The sequence below is a fragment of the Capricornis sumatraensis genome, chromosome 7 (genome assembly GCF_032405125.1).
Source record: "Capricornis sumatraensis isolate serow.1 chromosome 7, serow.2, whole genome shotgun sequence".
Taxonomy (NCBI): domain Eukaryota; kingdom Metazoa; phylum Chordata; class Mammalia; order Artiodactyla; family Bovidae; genus Capricornis; species Capricornis sumatraensis.
The window spans coordinates 75,239,580-75,259,341 of record NC_091075.1 but is presented as its reverse complement, the minus strand read 5'-3'; the positions used below and the strand labels follow the sequence as shown (position 1 = coordinate 75,259,341).

The following is a 19,762-nucleotide window of genomic DNA, read 5'->3' as shown; positions in this document are numbered from 1 at the left end:
AACTGACCCTATGCACCACAATGAAGATCCTGTGTGCCGCAACTCTGACCAGATGCAGCCAAATAAATAAATGAATATGAAAGAAAATTGATGCTGACTTAAATTTACCTCAGAAGTCAGATACATAGAATAGTTACGTGATTGAAAAAAGGAGAGAACACAGGTTGCATGATTTTGATTTCATCATAAATCTTTTAGAAGTTTTTAAAGAAAGGTGTGCACTATTACTTCTGTAAATTTAAAATGCAAATGTAGGCTATCTCCTCTGCCTTACCATATCAATGCTGAATGCTACATGAACATGTTATCCATCGTTGTTATTTTAAGCCACAGTAAATTAAACATCCCAAATATATACATCTTCTGTTAAAAAATCAAGAGGACAGACTTGATCACTATTAGCCAAGTCTGAAATAAGTTCTATTTTAAGGACACAAATATAACCATAACTTGTAAGATTATAAGGTATCATGGGTTCTTTGAATCACTAACTTCACATGCCCATCCACTCTCAAGGTATTTCCAAACTATCAACCAGTTTTGGCAATAATTAATTTGATAAAACCAGATATATCCATACAATAAAACACTGTACAACAGAATGAAAACAGTCCTAAATACTAGTGCTCTCCAAATTCTACTCACTGCAGAATAATCCCAGTTATGTAAACAGCCCAGAAATCAAACATTTCAATATGCATACACATATGGAGGTAGAGTTAATATTAACTACTAACAGTCTGCAGAAGAAACAAATGAGACAAAGAGGATTAGTAGGAAGACAGCTAGTCAAGATAGATTTTAACTTGTTATGAGTTTGCTGTTGTACCTGCATTATGTGATCTTTAAAAAGTAATTAGAGCACACAGAAGGAGAAGGCAATGGCACCCCACTCCAGTACTCTTGCCTGGAAAATTCCATGGATGGAGGAGCCTGGAAGTCTGCAGTCCATGGGGTCGCTAAGAGTCAGGCACGACTGAGCGACTTCACTTTCATGCATTGGAGAAGGAAATGGCAACCCACTCCAGTGTTCTTGCCTGGAGAATCCCAGGGACAGAGGAGCCTAGTGGGCTGCCGTCTACGGGGTCGCACAGAGTCAGACATGACTGAAGCAACTTAGCAACAGCGGCAGCAGCAGAGCACACAGCAAAAGAAATCAAAGGTGCAGTATTTCAAAATCAACGTAAGAATTAGGATACTGGTCTCTAAAATTGCCCCTTCTGCTGGTAGAATCCTGACCACCGGTAAGTTTCCACAATTTCATCCTTAAGACACTCTTTCAAGCTTTCATAAATTTTATAGTACTGTTATAAGCAAGGAGAAATGTGATATATGAGTTTAAATTGTTCAGTGTAATAGTCTCACTCTTAAGAATCTCATTTAGAGAGCCTGAAAGGGTATCCCCTCTCCCCCTTCCACTGTATGAATGGGGGTAAAGTGCCATTTACCACAGGAAACAAGACCCTGAGTCTATGGGTAAAAGGGAAAGGAAGCTCTTATTGATAAAGAATATCAGTTACCATGAAAGATACAATTGACTCAAGCAAGAACCAAGAGATGAGAAAATCACTAGGTTTGTTGAAGGATTAAGATAATTTCACTATATCATCCCATGGAATATTAATTACAAAGGGAAATAAATAATGTCAGTGGAGAAATCTAGTAGACAACATGTTAACCAAACAATAAAAGTTAACACAACCAATAACAGGATCATGTGCCTTCTGATGTAATATACTGATGTAATGTACCAGTACTGACTATTCCTGCCAAGACACATAACCTGAACTGAAGCATGAGAAAATAATTATGATACTATAATTCAAATTAAGAAACATTCTTTAAACAATTTCAAATTCTTCATGTTGTGAAGCACAAATGCTAAGGAGTTGTTCCAAACTAAAAGATATGTGACAACTAAATACAACAAGGAATTAGGAGCAGGGAAATATGTAAAATTATTAAGATATTTGGCACAATCTGAACTTCAAGACTATACAGACTACACCAATCTTTACAATCATGAATTTAATTATTACAGGATGGTTGTTGTATAAGAGAGTGCTCTTAAATACAAACAAATATTCAGAGATGAAGAGGTATGCTTTCAACTTAATTTCTGGGCTTCCACCACAAAATATACATAATGTGCAGAAAACAAACATTGAGTGATGGATCCCAAATAAGGGGTACCGAAGATTTCAGGGTACCATTCCCACATCTTCTCGGTAAACTTAAGCATTTAAAGTCACTTTCTCAAGACTTGCTATTTTCTGCTACCTGAGTGAACTCTCTCCTTGCCTTGTTAATATGTTCAGACAATACTCAGTCTATGAAACAATATTTATCACAATTTTTAAATTACAGTAAAATGACCACTGTATATGAATTGGTTGAAATCAAGGAGAACACACCCACAGAAAAACATTACACACACAACACACCTGTAGCCCTGGGTAATCAACAACTATCTGCCCTTCCAAGGGCCAGATACTGTTTTAGGTACCTGGGTTAAGCAGTGAGAACAAAATCATTCTGACTCTAGGAGCAATTATATCATTTGACACAAAAGCCCACATGCTATTTTAACATTAAAAGCTACTATAAAAGACATGCAAGAGAGGCAGGTGGATTATACACCTTAATCGTGCCAAATAGAGGAAGCACTTTTATATATTTAAGGATACTTACTTGCTTTGTTATTAGTGGAAAAAGGTCTTAATACTAAAATTACGTCAAGCACTTAATACTAAAATTACATGTCAAATTACATGTTGTCCCCTTCTCCTGCCTTCAGTCTTTCCCAGCATCAGGGTCTTTTCAAATGAATCAGTTCTTCCCATCAGGTGGCCAAAGGATTGGAGTTTCAGCTTCAACATCAGTCCTTCCAATGAATATTCAGGACTGATTTCCTTTAGGATGGACTGGTTTGATCTCCTTGCAGTCCAAGGGACTCTCAAGAGTCTTCTCCAACACCACAGTTCAAAAGCATCAATTCTTCAGTGCTCAGCCTTCTTTTTCCAACTCTCACATCCACACATGACTACTGGAAAAATCATAGCTTTGACTATATGGATCTGTCAGCAAAGTAATGTCTCTGCTTTTTTAATATGCTGTCTAGGTTTGTCATAGCTTTTCTTCCAAGGAGCAAGCGTCATTTAATTTCATTGCTGTAGTCAGTCTGCAGTGACTTTGGAGCCCAAGAAAATAAAGTCTGTCGTGTTTCCATTGTTTCCCCATCTATTTGCCATGAAGTAATGGGACCAGATGCCATGATCTAAAGTTTTTTGAATGCTGAATTTTAAGCGAGCTTTTTCACTCTCCTCTTTCACCTTCATCAGGATGCTCTTTAGTTCCTCTTCACTTGCTGCCATTAGGATGGTGTCATCTGCATATCTGAGGCTGCTGCTATATCTCCCAGCAATCTTGATTCCAGCTTGTGCTTCATCCAGCCCAGCATTCTGCATATTAAGTTAATAAACAGCGTGATAATATACAGCCTTGACGTACTCCTTTCCCAAATTGGAACCCATCTATTGTTTCATGTCCAGTTCTAACTGTTGCTTCTTGACCTGCATACAGGTTTCACAGGATGCAGGTAAGGTGGTCTGTATTTCCATCTGTTGAAGAATTTTCCACTGTTTGTTGTGATCCACAGAGTCAAAGGCTTTAGCATAATCAATGAAGCAGATGTTTTTCTATGATCCAACGGATGTTGGCAATTTCATCTCTGGTTCCTCTGACTTTTCTAAATCCAGCCTGAACATCTGGGAGTTCTTCATTCACATACTGTGGAAGCCTAGCTTGGAGAATTCTGAGCATTATTTTGCTAGCCTGTGAAATGAGTGCAACTGTGTGATAGTTTGAACATTCTTTGGCATTGCCCTTCTTTGGGATTGGAATGAAAACTGACCTTTTCCACTTCTGTGGCCACTGCTGAGTTTTCCAAATTTGCTGGCATATTGAGTGTAGCACTTTAACAGCATCATCTTTTAGGATTTGAAATAGCTCAGCTGGAATTATATTTAACACTCAGGAATTCCCTGGCGGTCCAGTAATTAGGACTCAGCCCTTCCAATGCTGTGGCCCAGGTTCAGTCTCTGATTGGGGAACTAAGATTCCCCCAAGCTTGGTGTAGCACAGTCAAAAAAATATTTTAAAAACCCAACAAAAGCATTTAACACTTAAGAGTCACCCTATGGATACAAGTACCATATGACCTCATTTTCAGGATGAAGAAACAGATTTAACAGTTAAAAGTAATTTGCAAAATTATAGTTGCAAGGAAGAGAGGCCCACAGTGAACCCAGCTCTAACTGTAAGGGCCACAGAGCACTTGATACAGCAAACATCAATAATAATCCTTTAAATAAGCAATTTTGTTTACACTGAAACTTCCCCTGATTACAGATCAGTACATTGTTGTTAGCCTCTCCACAAACCTACCTTTATGGAGCTGAGAATGAATACCCTTGGAGGGGGGCCCACTACTGTACCGTACGTAACTCCCCCTGGGCAGAATACAAGGACGGCCAAAGATTAAGTGAAAAACGGATACTTGTAAAAATCATAACAGGGTGAGCCTCTGAGAAGGGAATAGCAAGGGACTGGAAAAACACACCTGCGGTAACACACTTAACGGTAACAAACAAGTTGCACATCAATAACGTTTAAATACCCCTTCCTGAATCATGAACTTTGAGGTCACTTACTCCATCAGGACAGAATGCAATCCAGTTGTTCTGATGTTTCTCCAACTTGTTCTCCCTTTTCTCTCAAGTCCACAGAAATACCTAAGAAATACCTAAGTCTTCAACACCGTTTTTCAACATAAAGCACAATCATTTCCAGTAACATAAGAACCAGAACCTCATAATATGGCTTATCATTTTCCCTTGGACTTCATTTCCTTCTCAGACTTCCATTAGAGTAAAATTAGAGTCAAAATAGTGTCCTAGCACTCAGTGAACATTCAGTGTAACTCATCTCATTTTCTGTTCAATGCATCTTTTTCCAATGAGTGAATATTTACCAATAGCAGGCTTACTACTGAGAACAGACATGTAGATGATGACTGTTAAGGGACCTGTGATTGGGAAGTATATAATCTCCTATAAATTGTCTTCAGGTTGTTTCTCCCCTACCTACTACATATCCACTTCCTAGAGAGCAGATTATAGGAAGAGAGGCTTTGGACTTCTACCCACGGACTGGTTATCCCCAGAGATTTTCAGTACCTTTCTATTTACCCTGGATTATCTGAGTGAAATGTTCTGAGAATTATTAATTTACTTCTAGTTCCAGCCAAATAAATTTGACATCTGATGTACCACAAATAAACAAAGGCATAACATGCTTTTTAAAACTTTATTTCAACATTACTATGCTTACAGAAATACACTCATATGGGGTTAATAGAATGCAATTTAACTTATCCTACACAATTGGGACCAAAAACCTGGTACATGGTTTGCTTCAAAAAACAAAAACAATAAAAAGGATTTGCAATCTGGTTTTTCATCTATTAAAAATGTATATAAAAGATTCTCCATCAAATGCTGCTTAAGCAAACAGCAGGAACCTTGAGAAATAAACCTTTGGTTTGTCTCTGTAAAATACCATGTATTGCACTGTAAAAGTTTATACAACTGGTACAACAAAACATTGCTGTAATGTTTCAATGCCAGTTCACAAAGTTCAGTAACTAATGATGTTGATAAGGGTAGGGAGAGCCTATGTATACATGTGAAAATATAAAAAAGCTATCTGATCTAATTAATATTACATGCAGACCCCAAATCTATTCAAACCAAGATTCAGATAATCTCTTAAATCTGAATTAATGCTATCAATCCAGTTCATCAGCTGAAGTCAAAAAGAAAACTCTGCACAGTAGCTGTTTTTCTGATATGTGCAAAAAAGAAAATGAAGTTTCTTCCCCAGCTTTTTAGTCCAGAACTACAGCAAAGTATTTCTTCCATTGTCAACATTCTTGGGGGTAGAGGCAATTGAGGTTACTTAGGCTTAAATCTGAATTAGCACTCAAATGCAAGAGTCCCCAAAGTTAAAGACCATGTGACTTTAGAAGTGACTCTAAAAAATAAAATGGCCTTTCTTGGAAGACTAGAGCAAAACATACGGCAATAGTTAAAAAGAAGCCTAATTAAAAACAAAAAAAAAAAAGGGTAGCTCTTTATGAATTACACTTCAATTAAAAAAAAAAAAAAGCCTCAATGAAGCAGCTCTCAAAAGAGGAAAAAAACTTAAAATATCCTGAAAAGCAATGTGAACATAGGTTCAGAAGACAGTTAAGAGATATTTTACAAAGCTACCTAGGATTAGGCTTATAAAGGTATTCTAAATATTTCAACCTTTAATACTAAACATCAGTTTACAAACAACATGTTTACTTTTTATTCCTTTATCAAAAGGGAAAAGTCTAGCTTCAATCCTATCCAGTGGAAGGGAAACTGAGAAAAAAAAAAAGATTCAAATAGTCCCAAGCAAACAGCACATTTTTCAAATGGAAGAACTAGACCAGAAGTTCATATTACTAGTATACTTTTCAATGAAACAATTTTTTTAATCAAACGATTTTTAATAAGAATACATGGCACTAAGGTTCAGAACCTAATATAGGCCTGACAAACAAGTCCTTGTTTTCTGGAAGAAAGGCCTCAAGTCCATTCAATTTCCAGTACAATGTTTTCACAAATCACTTTAACGAGGGGTTTTAATTTCTTTCATATTTTTAGTTTTGGCATTGTAGTCTTAAAATCTAGATAAGAAAATACATCCAATTCCCCAGAAGTCAATTTTTTTTTCTTTTGAGGTATCAAAGAATCCAAACTGATTCCCAATCTCCAATTTGTACTTAATATGAATATTTTTGTATGTACTGGAAAAGGTAACGTTTTAATATAAAATGTACTCATGAACATTAAATCTAGTTGTTAAAAAGGTTTAACTAGCTTTATAATTTAAGTTTTAAAACATAAATATCTGCAGCTTGATCTGTTTGACAGTGATTGTCGGAGCTGAGAATTCACCTAGAATTCAACATCATTTACAAATCCCTATTATGTACAGAAAACACACAACAAAAATACACAACTTACTCATATCTTGAGAAATTTTTCTGCTTCTTTAAATCTTTGGCCTCCCAGTCAATTCCAAGTTCAAATGTCCTTTACCTTAAACACTCACTCTCAGAATAACTAGTTTTCCACACACAGTTTAATACTTTTTCCTAATTTTTCATGTTGCATTGCCAAACCCTGAAACCTGCCTCAGAGATCCACCAGACAAAAGAAAACAAACAATATATAAAGTGATTACTTCAGAATAGAACCTGGGAGGGTAAGAATCAAGGTTCCTTACTGGAATCATACTTTATTTTACAAGGAAAAAAAAAAAAACCTATGTTAGATTCTTTCATATTCTTTGGTGACTGGCCAAAGAACCTACCAGCAAGTTTGGGGCACATACTCTTTTCCATACAAAGTGGTCCCGTAGGAACACCAAAATAGCTATTCATTTGAGGCCTCACCTGTAGCAAAAGGCTGTCCCAATAACAGCCAGGACATCCACTAGTTGGAGGAGATCCCTGAGAAAGTGTGATTTTTCAATCTGGACTGAACTTCAGTTTTCGCCAGCCTTTATCACTATATTCACAGGAAGTAGCAGCTGGTTTACCAGCACTCATACTACCTTTCTCATCCTAGGTTTTCTGTGTAATTGCTATGGCTTTGGAATCTCACAAACTGATACTCTGTATAACTTGAAGGAGTAATTATGCCTCCTAGTTCCAGATTTGCAGTTTCCAAATTAAAATTATAGTTCTTTATTCAGCGGAGCAGGCATATAAACAAACACCAACCATACAGGAAAAGCGGTTTCCTATAAGATACAACTTAACACCACACATTGAGGAAGTAGATGTACTAAGACAGGCCAAAAAGTTTACTTATGGTTGGTATTTGAGATAAAAATCCATTCAACATAGATCTAGTGGTTTATTTACTGCAAAGTTCAAACTGAAAGGTGTGAACTCACTACATCAATTTAAAATAAATAACTTATATGAAATACAGATTCTGGCATAGATGTTAAAATCAAAATCAATGGACTAAATCTGCATCTTTCATTTGCTCACAAATTTGCACAGACTACTATTCTGCAAAAAAGACAACTGTGGCAGGAAAAAGAAAACTGCTCCTTTTGCAAACAAGACTAAAAAGCATCCCTCCAGAGAGATCAAAATAAACATGCATATATAAAGTATTCCAATGCAAATGCTATTTCTAGAAAAAACTTAAATGCATAGGTTAAAAAAAAACAATGTGCAACATCTTAAGGCATTAAAGCACCAAAACAAAAACAAAAAACCCACCAAAATCATTGTTTTTATGACAATTAACACATACACAAATAAACATACATACTGATCAAAATTCAGAAAGGTAAATACCTGGAATGATAGAACATCCATTGTTGGGAGAATTTCTCTTCAAATTCAATGTCTGTCTTCTTATCGCTAGAACAATTTTAAAGTGCTAACTTTATATAAAGCAGGCAAATTCTTCCAGTCATTTGCTGTTTAAGTAAGCCAATTTTTATAGGGCTATAAACAAAGAATAAACTAAAGTGAAATAGGAAGACAGACATGAGAAAAAAACTGGTAAGTTATATAGCTGAACAAATAGACAAAATGCTCTAATACCACCTTGGCCACCTTAGTTCAATTAAAAGCAAAAGAGATAAAAAAAGAAAAAAGCTTACAGATTTAGATGTCTGCTACAGTAACTCCCTTGGATTTACTAAAATGTGTACATCAATAGGTACACGGAGTCCTAAGAAAAAGAGTGCCACTTAAAAATCAGGATTGGACAGTAATTAATTTTAAAAACAAAAGGCTGTCTACTACTCCAAATGAATATAAAATGTCAGAGACCTTATACACTAAGAACTGAAGCCTTGACCAGAGTTTCATTACTCCTGCCCTTGAGCTGCCTTTTCAAGGAAGTATACATTAACCAAATGGCGATTGAGGTGTTTGCTGTAATCTTTTTCCTTTCGAAAAGAACGATCACAGAAGATACAAACAAAATCTCCTTCGGCCACTTTGACAGCCAAGGCATCCTTTCCATCTTTCCCACTGGTCTCCTGTGGAACTGGCCGAGCCCCGTTCAATCCAGAATCATCACTATCCTCTGACGTGTTGTCACTTAGGTCACTTCCATCATGACTGTGGATGCCTTCGTCTTCATCCATTTCCTGAGACTCATTTACTGCCACGGTGACAGGAGGTGATGCCACAGCAGTTGTGGACACGGCTTCATGTTTTTCTAGCGGTAGAGAAGGCAGTGGGGGTGAAACTGGTTCTTCAACTGCCAAGTCTCTGCTGGGGAAATTCTCTGCTTGCTTCTCATCAGTGTCCGTCTCCATTGCACACAGCATAGCTTCAGCCTGAGGTTTATCCTCTGAAGTTTCACCCTCTGGCATATTCAAGTTTTGTTCAGAGGATGAAGCGTTGGCAGATTCCTTGATAACAGCAGCAACACCAGCCAGACTCTTATCTGCCTCTTCTGCTCCCACTTTTTCAAGAGGGGCTTCCTTATTGCCTTCGCCTGCAGGGAACACATTTTGGTCTTCCGAGTCTTCCCCTTTTAACTTTTCCTTTGGCAGGGGTGGTGATGGTGGGAAGAGATCCTGTGCACTCGCACTTTCTTCTAGAAGCTGCTTGTCTTTAACAGGCACTAAGCCAACCTCAATAAGCACTTGCTCCTTCCGTGCCATTTCACTCAGCATGCTGGACTTTTCCTTTCTGTTATCTTTTCGAGGAGACCTTCTGGGGACCGGCTCTGTGGGAGGAGGCGGCTCTGTCTGAACAGGCTCCTTCTGAACAACCTCGATCTCAGCATCCCCCACAGGGGGAGGGGGTGGAGGAGGCTCTATCTGAACAGACCCCACCTGAGCAGGCTCTGGGGGAGGAGGAGGAAGAGAAGGCTCCATCTGAACAGGGGTCACCTGAACAGGCTCCATGGGAGGAGATGGCTCCATGTGAACAGGCCCCTTCTGGACAGCCTCAACTTCACCACACCCCATGGGAGGGGGAGGGGGAGGAGAAGGAGGCGGCAGCGGCTCCGTCTGAACACACCCCACCTGAGCAGACTCCATCTGAGTGGGCCTCCTCGGAGCAGGCTGGCTGCTTTTCTTACAGGATTTACTTCTCACAGTTTTCTTCTTTGTACTGTTTTTCAAGCAAATGTTTTGCTTTTTATTCTCCTCTACTTTGCTGTCACCCTTTGGCACTTCCTGACTATTTCTGGATTTGCTTTCTGCCTTCTTTTTCTTTTTTGTCACAGGTTCCTCATCATTAACAGGCTCTTGTAAGGAATGGGCTTCAGCTTCCACCTTCCTTTTGCTTTTCTTGCTTTTGCAGCTTTTTTCTGAATTGTTTCCCGGGGACACATCCACTTCCTTAGCTTCCATGGCAGATTTGCGCGTTCTGGTGGTCACTTGGCTTGAGGCATTACTACAAGGCTTCTTCTCTTTTGAAACATTCTCTTTCTTCTCCACTTTTACAGGTCTCTCGTTTTTCTTCCCAGTCACATCCCCCTTTACCTTTGTCTGCTCTGTTTCTGTTTTCTCACTGGTGATTTTGTTATCAGGCAAGTCAGCCTCTCGCTTCTTGGTTTTCTTTAGTTTCACCTTTGAGACATCCATGGTTTTATTAGGACAAGTAGGATGCTTAGATTTGAAATGATACTGCAGATTACACTTCTTGGAAGCTGCATAGTCACATACAGGGCAGTTGAACTGCCGTGGATTAACATGTAGCTCCACGTGTTTTTTGAAGTTACTTCTGTCTGCTGTTTTGTAGTCACAGTGTGGGCAGTTAAGAGGTTTAGGCCCGTTGTGAACCTGTCTCGCGTGGCGGGTCACTTCATGTTGATTAGAGGCCACATAACTGCACTGGTCACACTTAAATGGCTTCTCACCTGAAGGTAGACAAGAGATGTTACAGAAGGCACACATTAAGAAATGAATTCAAGATTTATTCAAATATGTTCATCAAGAAGTGTGGATAGATATAAAACAAAAACCACCAAAACTATTTCATGAAGACTTGATCATGCAATTTACCATATTTATTTGTATATCTTTCGTATTTATTTGTATATCTTTCCTCTATCCCTTGACTTCTGATTCTCATCCTAAACAAAGGAATAATTATCTTAATCATCTTCTAAAAAGTTCATCAAGTTAGGGCTCTCAAACACTCTTAAAGAACACAGATACATGAAGAAATATACAATTACTGAAAAGGTGACTTAGGCTCTTGATGCTAATTTTTGGGCAAAGGCACTCAAAAAGGTAACATACTTTTAACGTTTTTATGTAGTTAAAACAAATGTATAAAAGGGACAGAACATAAAATTCCCATACATTTAAGATAAACCTTGAGACTTCAAAAGAAATACTTCATACTCTAGGCCACACTCCCAGACCTTTATGTGAAAGCGTTAAAACAATGCTTTGACCCTTTGTCTATCATAGCAGAGTTGAATCAGATTTCACTCAGCAAATTTTTCCACTGCCAGAGCTGCTATTCTACAGCAAAATATAACAAGTCAGAAATCCTTTCTAGATTTTCTCCCACTTTCTTCTAACAAATGAGCAAACAAACCAGGGGCATACAAATAGATATGGCATATAAAATAAGCACAAGTTATAATCACAGGCATATACAAGACCAGAAGCCCTCCCACCCCCAAATTAAAGGCATAAGATTTAACTCATTCTACCTGAATACATACCCATCTAGATCACACTCTAGCAAATATTACCAAACGGTATCCATACCCCACTGGTCCAATGGAATGCATAGCAGAAAAATGGAAATTGACATTTATGAAAATTCATCTCTCAACATTCTCAAATTCACATAAAATCTTTTAAATTTTTTCGTAAAGCCAAACTACTCAGACATTAAGTAAAACCATAGATAATAAGCTTTACATGATCAGAAGATATCTGATTACAGAATACTTGACCACAAAAACAAAAACTTATCCAAGTATGTCAAACTATAAGCTCTTTTCCACATTAGTCCAGTAACAGATTCATAAAGAGAGGTTTCTAACAACATGCTACATTACTCTCCACTTGGCCCCTTTTTTGTCCTTTCCATTGAATGACTTCAGTGGAGACAAACATCTACTTAATATATACAGAAACAGAATGGGGGAAACAAGATATGTGACATAACGATTAAGAACTTGTTCTACAGTAAGAATACTACAGAGATCAAGTACGGGCTCTGCAACTTACTGTGAGGTCTTGAGCAAGGTACTGAAAACTCTCTAATAAGGCTCAATTTCTTCATGTGTAAACTATTCTTATGTGTTGTAAGCTATAAATAATCTAATCCATATAAAGCACTTAAGTGTAGAACAGATGGCCAAACAGTCAATACATATTACCTGTAATTTATGACTTTTGGAATGAACTGGTGTATTATAGAACAGGTAAACACAAAGGAAGATTTCAGGGGCTTATCCTGCCTTACTATATAAACCTTACCTTTGAGTAAACAAAGAGCTGATGAATGAAGTCGCTCTCGTTAGGAAAATATTTGTGCTCTTCAAAGAATTATAAAGAAAATGTCACCACTTTATAAGCCCTAATGAATGAGAGCATTTTCATAGCCAGCATCAAGCAAGATGCAAGCATCCACCTGTGAAATGATCAAGAAATGGAGTTCCTAGTACTCTGTTTTAAACTCCAATGGCATCATTTATTTGCTTCATTTACCCCACACATATTTTTGCTTTACTGCCATTAACTCTGTTGCATTGGAAGATCAATTCATCAAGTTGATTAGTTTATTAATATCTAGCTGAATGAAAATTCTTTTGCCCTGTACCAACAGTTTTAACTTAACTTCCTTTTCCAGTTCTAGTAAAATTTTTACCTGTTTTTCATCTTTATAAATGTGCCAGGTATCTGTTTTATCATTCCCAAATTAATTTATAAATGTAAAGCAAATTCAAAAAGGGAGTTTTACAAGCTATATACATTCTTATCAAGTAGAGTCCAGACAGAATAACAAAGGAACTTCTAATTCAAGAGTAATAAGGGTGTACTACTCAGCAATAAACACAACATTCTGTTAACGCAGCATGGAATGACTCTCAAAAACATTTTACAGAAAGATGTTAAATCTTTAATAGAAATCAGAGTATCACTTGATGGAAGAATATGGCAGTATTGACTAGAAAGGGTAAGGAGGGAATTTTTCTAAGGGTAGTAGAAACATTTCATGTCTACACCAAAATGGCAGTCAAACAAGAGAAAGCATACATAAAATCACTGACCTATATGCCTAACACGTGCATTTTCGTGTGGGTAAATAAAACCTTAATAAAATATTTTTAAAAAGTTATTCTAGGGCTTCCCTGGTGGTCAAGTGGTTAAGAATCTGTCTTGCAACACACAAAGGACACCAGTTTGATCCCCGGGTCTGGGATGATCCCACATGCCGCAGCGCTACTCAGCTCATGTGCCACAACTACTGAAGTCCATGCGCCATAACAAAGAGTAGCCCCTGCTCGCTGCAACTAGGGAAAGCACAAGTGCAGCCACAAAGACCCACCGCAGCCAAGAAACATAAATAAATAAAATGAATCAATAAATCTTAAAAAAAATTATTCAAACTTCACAAAAAGACTCTCAAACCATAATATGTTTCAAATGACTCAGCTATTAAAAATAGTGCCTTCAGGGAATTCACTGGTGGCCCAGTGGTTAGGACTACATGCTTCCACTGCAGTGGGCACAGGTTTGATCCCTGATTGGAGAACTAAGATCCTGAAAGCCACTTGGCCAAGAGAAAAAAAAAAAAACAGTGCCTCCATAATAATCACCAAGTACTCAGTGGAAGGAAAATAGTTTATGCTGAAAAAATTATTTTTCCATCTTAAACATAAGTAGTCCATGACAGAATTCAGTAAGATGTTAATTCCCTTTAACAAACAGTCACTGTGCTCATAAATGGAAAATATTCAAAATGCATTCCTATGCTAGCAGGATGGAAGAACTACCCAGTAAGATACCTACAAAAATATTACAAAGGGACATGTAAATCAGATGCATTCCCTCCAGTTCTAAACATTTCATCCAAGATGAAATGGTAACATATCTACTGAGAATTAGAAGAGAAGAGTTGTGGATCATATCAGGACCTCCAAAGGGTCAGTGTGGCAAAAATGAAACAATTATCCATTCAAGACCACCTACACAAATACTGACTTTTTAACTTTGCCATCTTCATACCTTCATAATGGGGGCCAATTCTGGATGGTGATCATGGTCATTTCAGTTCTAGGGTGGACAATTCTCCCAGGTGTTATAGTCCTATATTTTATTTATTATAAGTGAATAAATTGGGATCATAGATTATCAATCACTCTTTAAAGTTTGGCTTTTGTAAATCAGTCTTTGGAAACCTTAACAATTCTCAAGAGAACAAAACCAAATGTCAGGAACTAAGCAACTAACAAGGAATCCCTGGAACCCAGCAACCACACACTGAAATTATATTAAAAATATACATAAATATCCAAATTACATTAAAAATAAATCATAAGTAATGATCCAGTTCCAAGTATAGAACAACTTCTTTATAATGGTAGTTTACTAAAAATGATTTAAAAAGTTCCCATTTCTTACCAACCTGAATGAGTACGCATATGCCTGGTTAAATGAGTCTTCTGAGAACTTGAGTAAGGACAAAGTTCACATTTGTATGGACGTTCACCTACAAAAATACAGTGATTAATGTTCAAATGATAAAATAAGACAATTACAATTCTCACTAACAATACATACATACATTATTTAATACTGAGTTTTGGGGGGGTTTTTTGGCTGCTCAGTTCAGCATGTGAGACCTTAGTTCCCAGACCAAGGATCGAACCCATGCCCTTGGCACTAGGAGCATGGAGTTAACCACTCCACCACCAGGGAAGTCCCAGCTACATAAAGCTACAGGGACTGACAGCAACTCAAGGGAACAGTGATTTACTACTAAGGAATTTAAGCCTCAAAGGCAGAAAATTTGTGCATTTTGGACATGGGCTGTCGACCACAAAATATACTAAAAAAAATCTTGACATTTGTCTATTTTTGGGCCACATAACAATTAGGACCTCAGGCAAGCGTCCTCATCTATAAAAGTAACAGTATCTCCACTTTCTAGAATTGTGAGAATTTAAATTAAGATAATATATGGATAGCCTTCAGCCCTGTGCCTGACACATAGAGCCTTCAATAAATACGTTATTATTCTGTCTATATTATGCATTACAGCAGCAGAGGTACCTCATAACAAGGGACAACGAGGGACTTTCCCGGCAGTCAATTGGTTAAGACTCCATACTTCCACTGCAGGGGGCACAGGTTCAATATCTGGTAGGGGAACTAAAGATCCCACATGTCATGTGGCTTGGCCAAAAACAAAAAACCCATGGAACAAGGAAAGGAAAGACAAAGAGAAAAAAAGAAGAAAGAATGTGGCGATAAGTGTGAAATGTGTTCCTAGTAACTATCCAGCTATTATTAGCCGATACCTGTAGATTAGACATAAATAGCTCATGGCAACAGGATGCCTACTTTAGCCTAAAAGAATTCGGAGATTAAAAAATGCTGAAATGTATTTATGTAAAAAGATACATAATTGCCAACAAGCACTTGAAAAGATGCACAATATCATTAGTCACAACAGAAATGTAAATCAAAACCACAGTGAGATGATTTCACACCCACCAGGATGGCTATAATCAAAATAACAGATATTAACATTTATTTGTTAGGTTGTGGAGAATTTAGAACCCTAATACAGTGCTGGTGGGACTGTAAAATAGTGCAGCCACTTTGGAAAACAGCTTGTCAGTCCCTCAAATGATTAAACATAATTACCATATGGCTAAGCAATTCCACTCCTAGGTGTATATTTACCTAAGGAAAATAAAAACGTATGTCTACACAAAACCTTGCAGAAGAATGGCAATAGCAGCATTACTCACAATAGCCAAAAAGTGGAAATAATCCAAAAATCCATTAACTAATAGAAAAACAAAATGTTGCTTACCCATTTTAGAGAAGTATTTGGCAACAAAAGGAAAACAAGTACTGTACGTTTGATGTGGATGAACCTTGAAAACGTAAGTGAAAGAAGGTAGCCACTGAGGGCCACGTATTATCTGATTCCATTGATATGAAGTGTTCCGAACAGTTCAGTTCACAGTGAACTGTATGGTATATCAATTGTGTATCAGTAAAGTTGTTACCAAAAAAGCTAAGAAAAATTTAATACCATGAAGATTAACATGAAGGATCAACTACAGATACTTTACTTTTAAATTCTTCCTAACAAAATAGATTGCATCTATCTGTGCAACTCACCAAAATAGGCATAAATACTCTAGAAACACTAATTATTTTTCATTCACACGTATAGGCAAAAATGTCATCTTTCAAAGTAGAATTTGTGAACTGGTTAGATAGCAAAACCACAAAATGAAAAATCTACTGAAGACTCAAATGAAAATCCTCAGCCCCTTACCATAATAAGAATCTATAAAAAAGATATAGAAGTTTCAATCTTAGCTGTATGTGACCCTGGGTACAATACTTTAGGCTTTCAATAAACACTTAACTGTTTCCTTTTCAAACATATAACTGACACCCCAAAAAAATTTAATAAGATAAACACACTGGTATTATTTTTTATGGTGACTTGCATGGCGGTTGTTAAGTATATATATTTGTAAAAATTCATCATTGTCAATAATACCTCAATTTTTAAAAATTCATAAATGTATATATGTAAAAGTCATGCACTTCACTGAATATCACACTAATTACCTAAAAGCTCTACAGCTTATGGCCAATTCTATGATAAATTAGGCCCCAAAGTTTTCACAAGACTGTTAAAGGAACATGAAGTACTTATGGCTAAAGTGTATATGGTATTTGAGATTTGTTTTATGACACTGCAAGTGAGGTTAGTTTAGTCTAACCTCAGTCTAACAGTTTGTTTTCTAACAGTTTGTTTAATTAAAACTCTTAAGTGATTAATGGTGTAGGATTCTCCAGTTACTGTCATTTCCTATGCCATGTGACTTTGAGACTTTTTTACTTTTGAGATAAAATGGTTGCAAAGCCTAGAGACAATCACAGATTATAACAAATTCCAAAGAGATTTCAAATTCTTTTATATAACTAGATTTTAAGCTTTAAATTACACAGAAGCCATCTGTTGGAGTTTATAAATCTTGCTACACATGTCTTTCTTGTAATGGAATTTCATCTGCAAGTCTTCTTGTTTATGTCTACCACTTCAACATCAATTCCTCTCCTCTCTAGGACTCACTCTAGGGTTCAGTGCTGCAGAGTGACAACTACTGCAAATGGGATCTGATGCAAACAGCATTCCAGAGCCCTTCTCACTGCTGATGGGAGGAGCACAGTATTAGTTACCCTATCCGTATTATTCAGACCAGCAATCAGTCCTTAAAGGTACCAATTCTTACCCGGAAAATGTACAGCAACTATCAATATTATAAACATTGCTTTCAAAAAATAAGACCCGTTAATTACAAAGATTTGAAAGTCAATTTACAAGTGAATAAATAAGGGGTATTCGGAACAACCAATGAGAGGTGCTTCCTTTGGGGTGAAGATGTCCTAAAATTGACTGTGGTATGGGCTGCACAATTCTGCAAACATACTAAAGCCAATGCATTCTAACATTAAATGGATGAACTGTGTGGAAGTGGAGTATAGTTATTTTAAAATATGAATTGTCAAATGTGATAAAATATTAATAACTAATAACTGTTGGGTAGAGGTGATGGGTACCTGTGGGTACCCATGTTTACTTTTTACTTTTGAGATGTAATTTACTTCTGAGATGAGATTTACCCATCTTTAATTCTCTTTACTTCTGAGATATTTGAAATTTTTCACATTTTTAAGACCACTCCATTTTGGGGTGTACAGTACACTTAATAAGAAAGGTACTCTTACCTGTATGAGTTCGAACATGCTGAACATAATTGTTTTTTCTGTCTGAAAAATAGTTGCATTTCCCACATGTGTAAACTTTCCTTGGAAAATGGTTTCTCAGGTGTTTCCTCCAGTGATATTCACTCACTGTGGTGTACGTGCATATGATACACTTGTAGACTCGCTCATTGTCCCCGGCTCGGGTGTGATGTTTCAGGTGAGCAGTATAGTGATCATAGCGATTGGTATTGTAGCCACAGCGGTCACAGCGGATGGGGCCCTTGGAGAAATCGCCCTCTTCCCCAGCAGAAGAGCCGGATTCCCTGGCTTTTGCTTGCTTCTCTGCACTTTCTTCCACAAAAAATTTCTTGGCGCTATGAACTCGGATGTGATGCACAAACTGCTCTTCAGATTCTGCTTCATACTGGCATGGTTTACAGCGGAAGGGTTTGGTCTTCAAGTTCTTGCACTTGTCCTCTGCTACGGGTGTTTCCTGAGGAAGGTCTTTATTTGAGCTGTACGTTTCTGAGGCAGCTGCTACCTCAAACACAGGCTGTGGCTGCACAACGTTGAGTTCCAAACTTTCCAGTTCCATGTTCTCCAGCCCATTGGGTTGGCCTTTCACCTCAGGAGACTCCTCAAGTGCTTCTCCATCACTATCTGAGAAGTTGCTATCCCCAACAGGCATCAATTCTGCCATCTGTCTTTCTTCGCCAACCACGTAATCACAGCAGCCGCCATTTACCTCCCCAGTTAAGGCCACGTTTGCCAACATGATGAGCTGAGGCGCAGCCAGTTCAGCTCGAGAGAGATCAGGCAAGTCATACATGTCATTTGGCAAGGCCATGCCCATGGTGCCACTGCCGGTGAACAGCCCTCCTCCTCCGGAAGACTGCCCCATTACCTGGGTGGCCATATCTGTGCTCTGCATTCAAAACAAAACAAAAAACACACAAAAGCACCAGTTTAAGCACAACATTTACCAGTGTAAAACTAAAACATCACTGTGGTTCTTTGTAACTTAATACATTTTCCCACATAACCTTTTAACTCAATCAGCTTCATTAACTACTGAAAGTCAGTCTTTAAAATCATTTTCTAAGTCCAAACTCTCTTTACTGCAGTTATCAAAAAATTTTCTCTATCTGCTATAAGAAATTCTATCAAGTGTGACACAACTCATCCATCAACTAAGTCTGCCAACGGTGTGCCTTCCCTCAAGCACTTTTACTTTTTCTGGTGGAAAAATGTAACCTTCATTTTTAGTGCTAATTAAAATTAAATATACCTTTGTACAAATGGGTTAGAGGCACCAACCCCCAGTACAGTTAAAAATCGCTTCTTTTTGGCTCTACAAAAACTAAGAGTACCAATAGTCTACTGTTGACCAGAAGCCTTAAAGATAAGTCAGTAAACATGTATTTTGCATGTTACACGCATTTATATAATAGATACATAAAAAAGTTGTGAAAATCATAAGGACTACATTTCCAGTACTGTATTCATAAATACAGTAAGTATACATCCCCTGTGTACCAGATGAATTACACCTGTCATACCTTTACCAATACTGTATGATATAAAATACTGCAGATATTATACATATTACTAACACTAGTCATTAGAAGGGGCTTCCCTGGTGGCTCAGAGGTTAAAGCGTCTGCCTGGAATTCAGAGAAAAGATATT

At 37.4% G+C, this 19,762-nt stretch overlaps 1 protein-coding gene across 1 annotated transcript; it reads right to left on the bottom strand.

Annotated features, from left to right (window-relative positions):
* Nucleotides 1–8,991: 8,991 nt before the first annotated feature.
* LOC138082134 (RE1-silencing transcription factor-like) lies at nucleotides 8,992–19,000 on the bottom strand. The gene is made up of 3 exons (XM_068975419.1): nucleotides 18,097–19,000; nucleotides 14,741–14,824; nucleotides 8,992–11,003 (listed from the first exon to the last, which is right to left on the bottom strand). The coding sequence occupies exons 1-3, from the start codon at nucleotides 18,989–18,991 to the stop codon at nucleotides 8,992–8,994; spliced, it is 2,991 nt and encodes a 996-aa protein (XP_068831520.1). The 5' UTR covers nucleotides 18,992–19,000.
* Nucleotides 19,001–19,762: the final 762 nt, after the last annotated feature.

Coding starts and splice junctions, on each gene's coding strand:
- LOC138082134 (XM_068975419.1), bottom strand. CDS start 18,991: ATGGCCACCCAGGTAATGGGGCAGTCTTCCGGAGGAGGAGGGCTGTTC. Junction 14,825..18,096: donor GCATGTTCGAACTCATACAG/GTAAGAGTACCT, acceptor GTATTTTTGTAG/GTGAACGTCCATACAAATGT. Junction 11,004..14,740: donor GCATATGCGTACTCATTCAG/GTTGGTAAGAAA, acceptor GTCTACCTTCAG/GTGAGAAGCCATTTAAGTGT.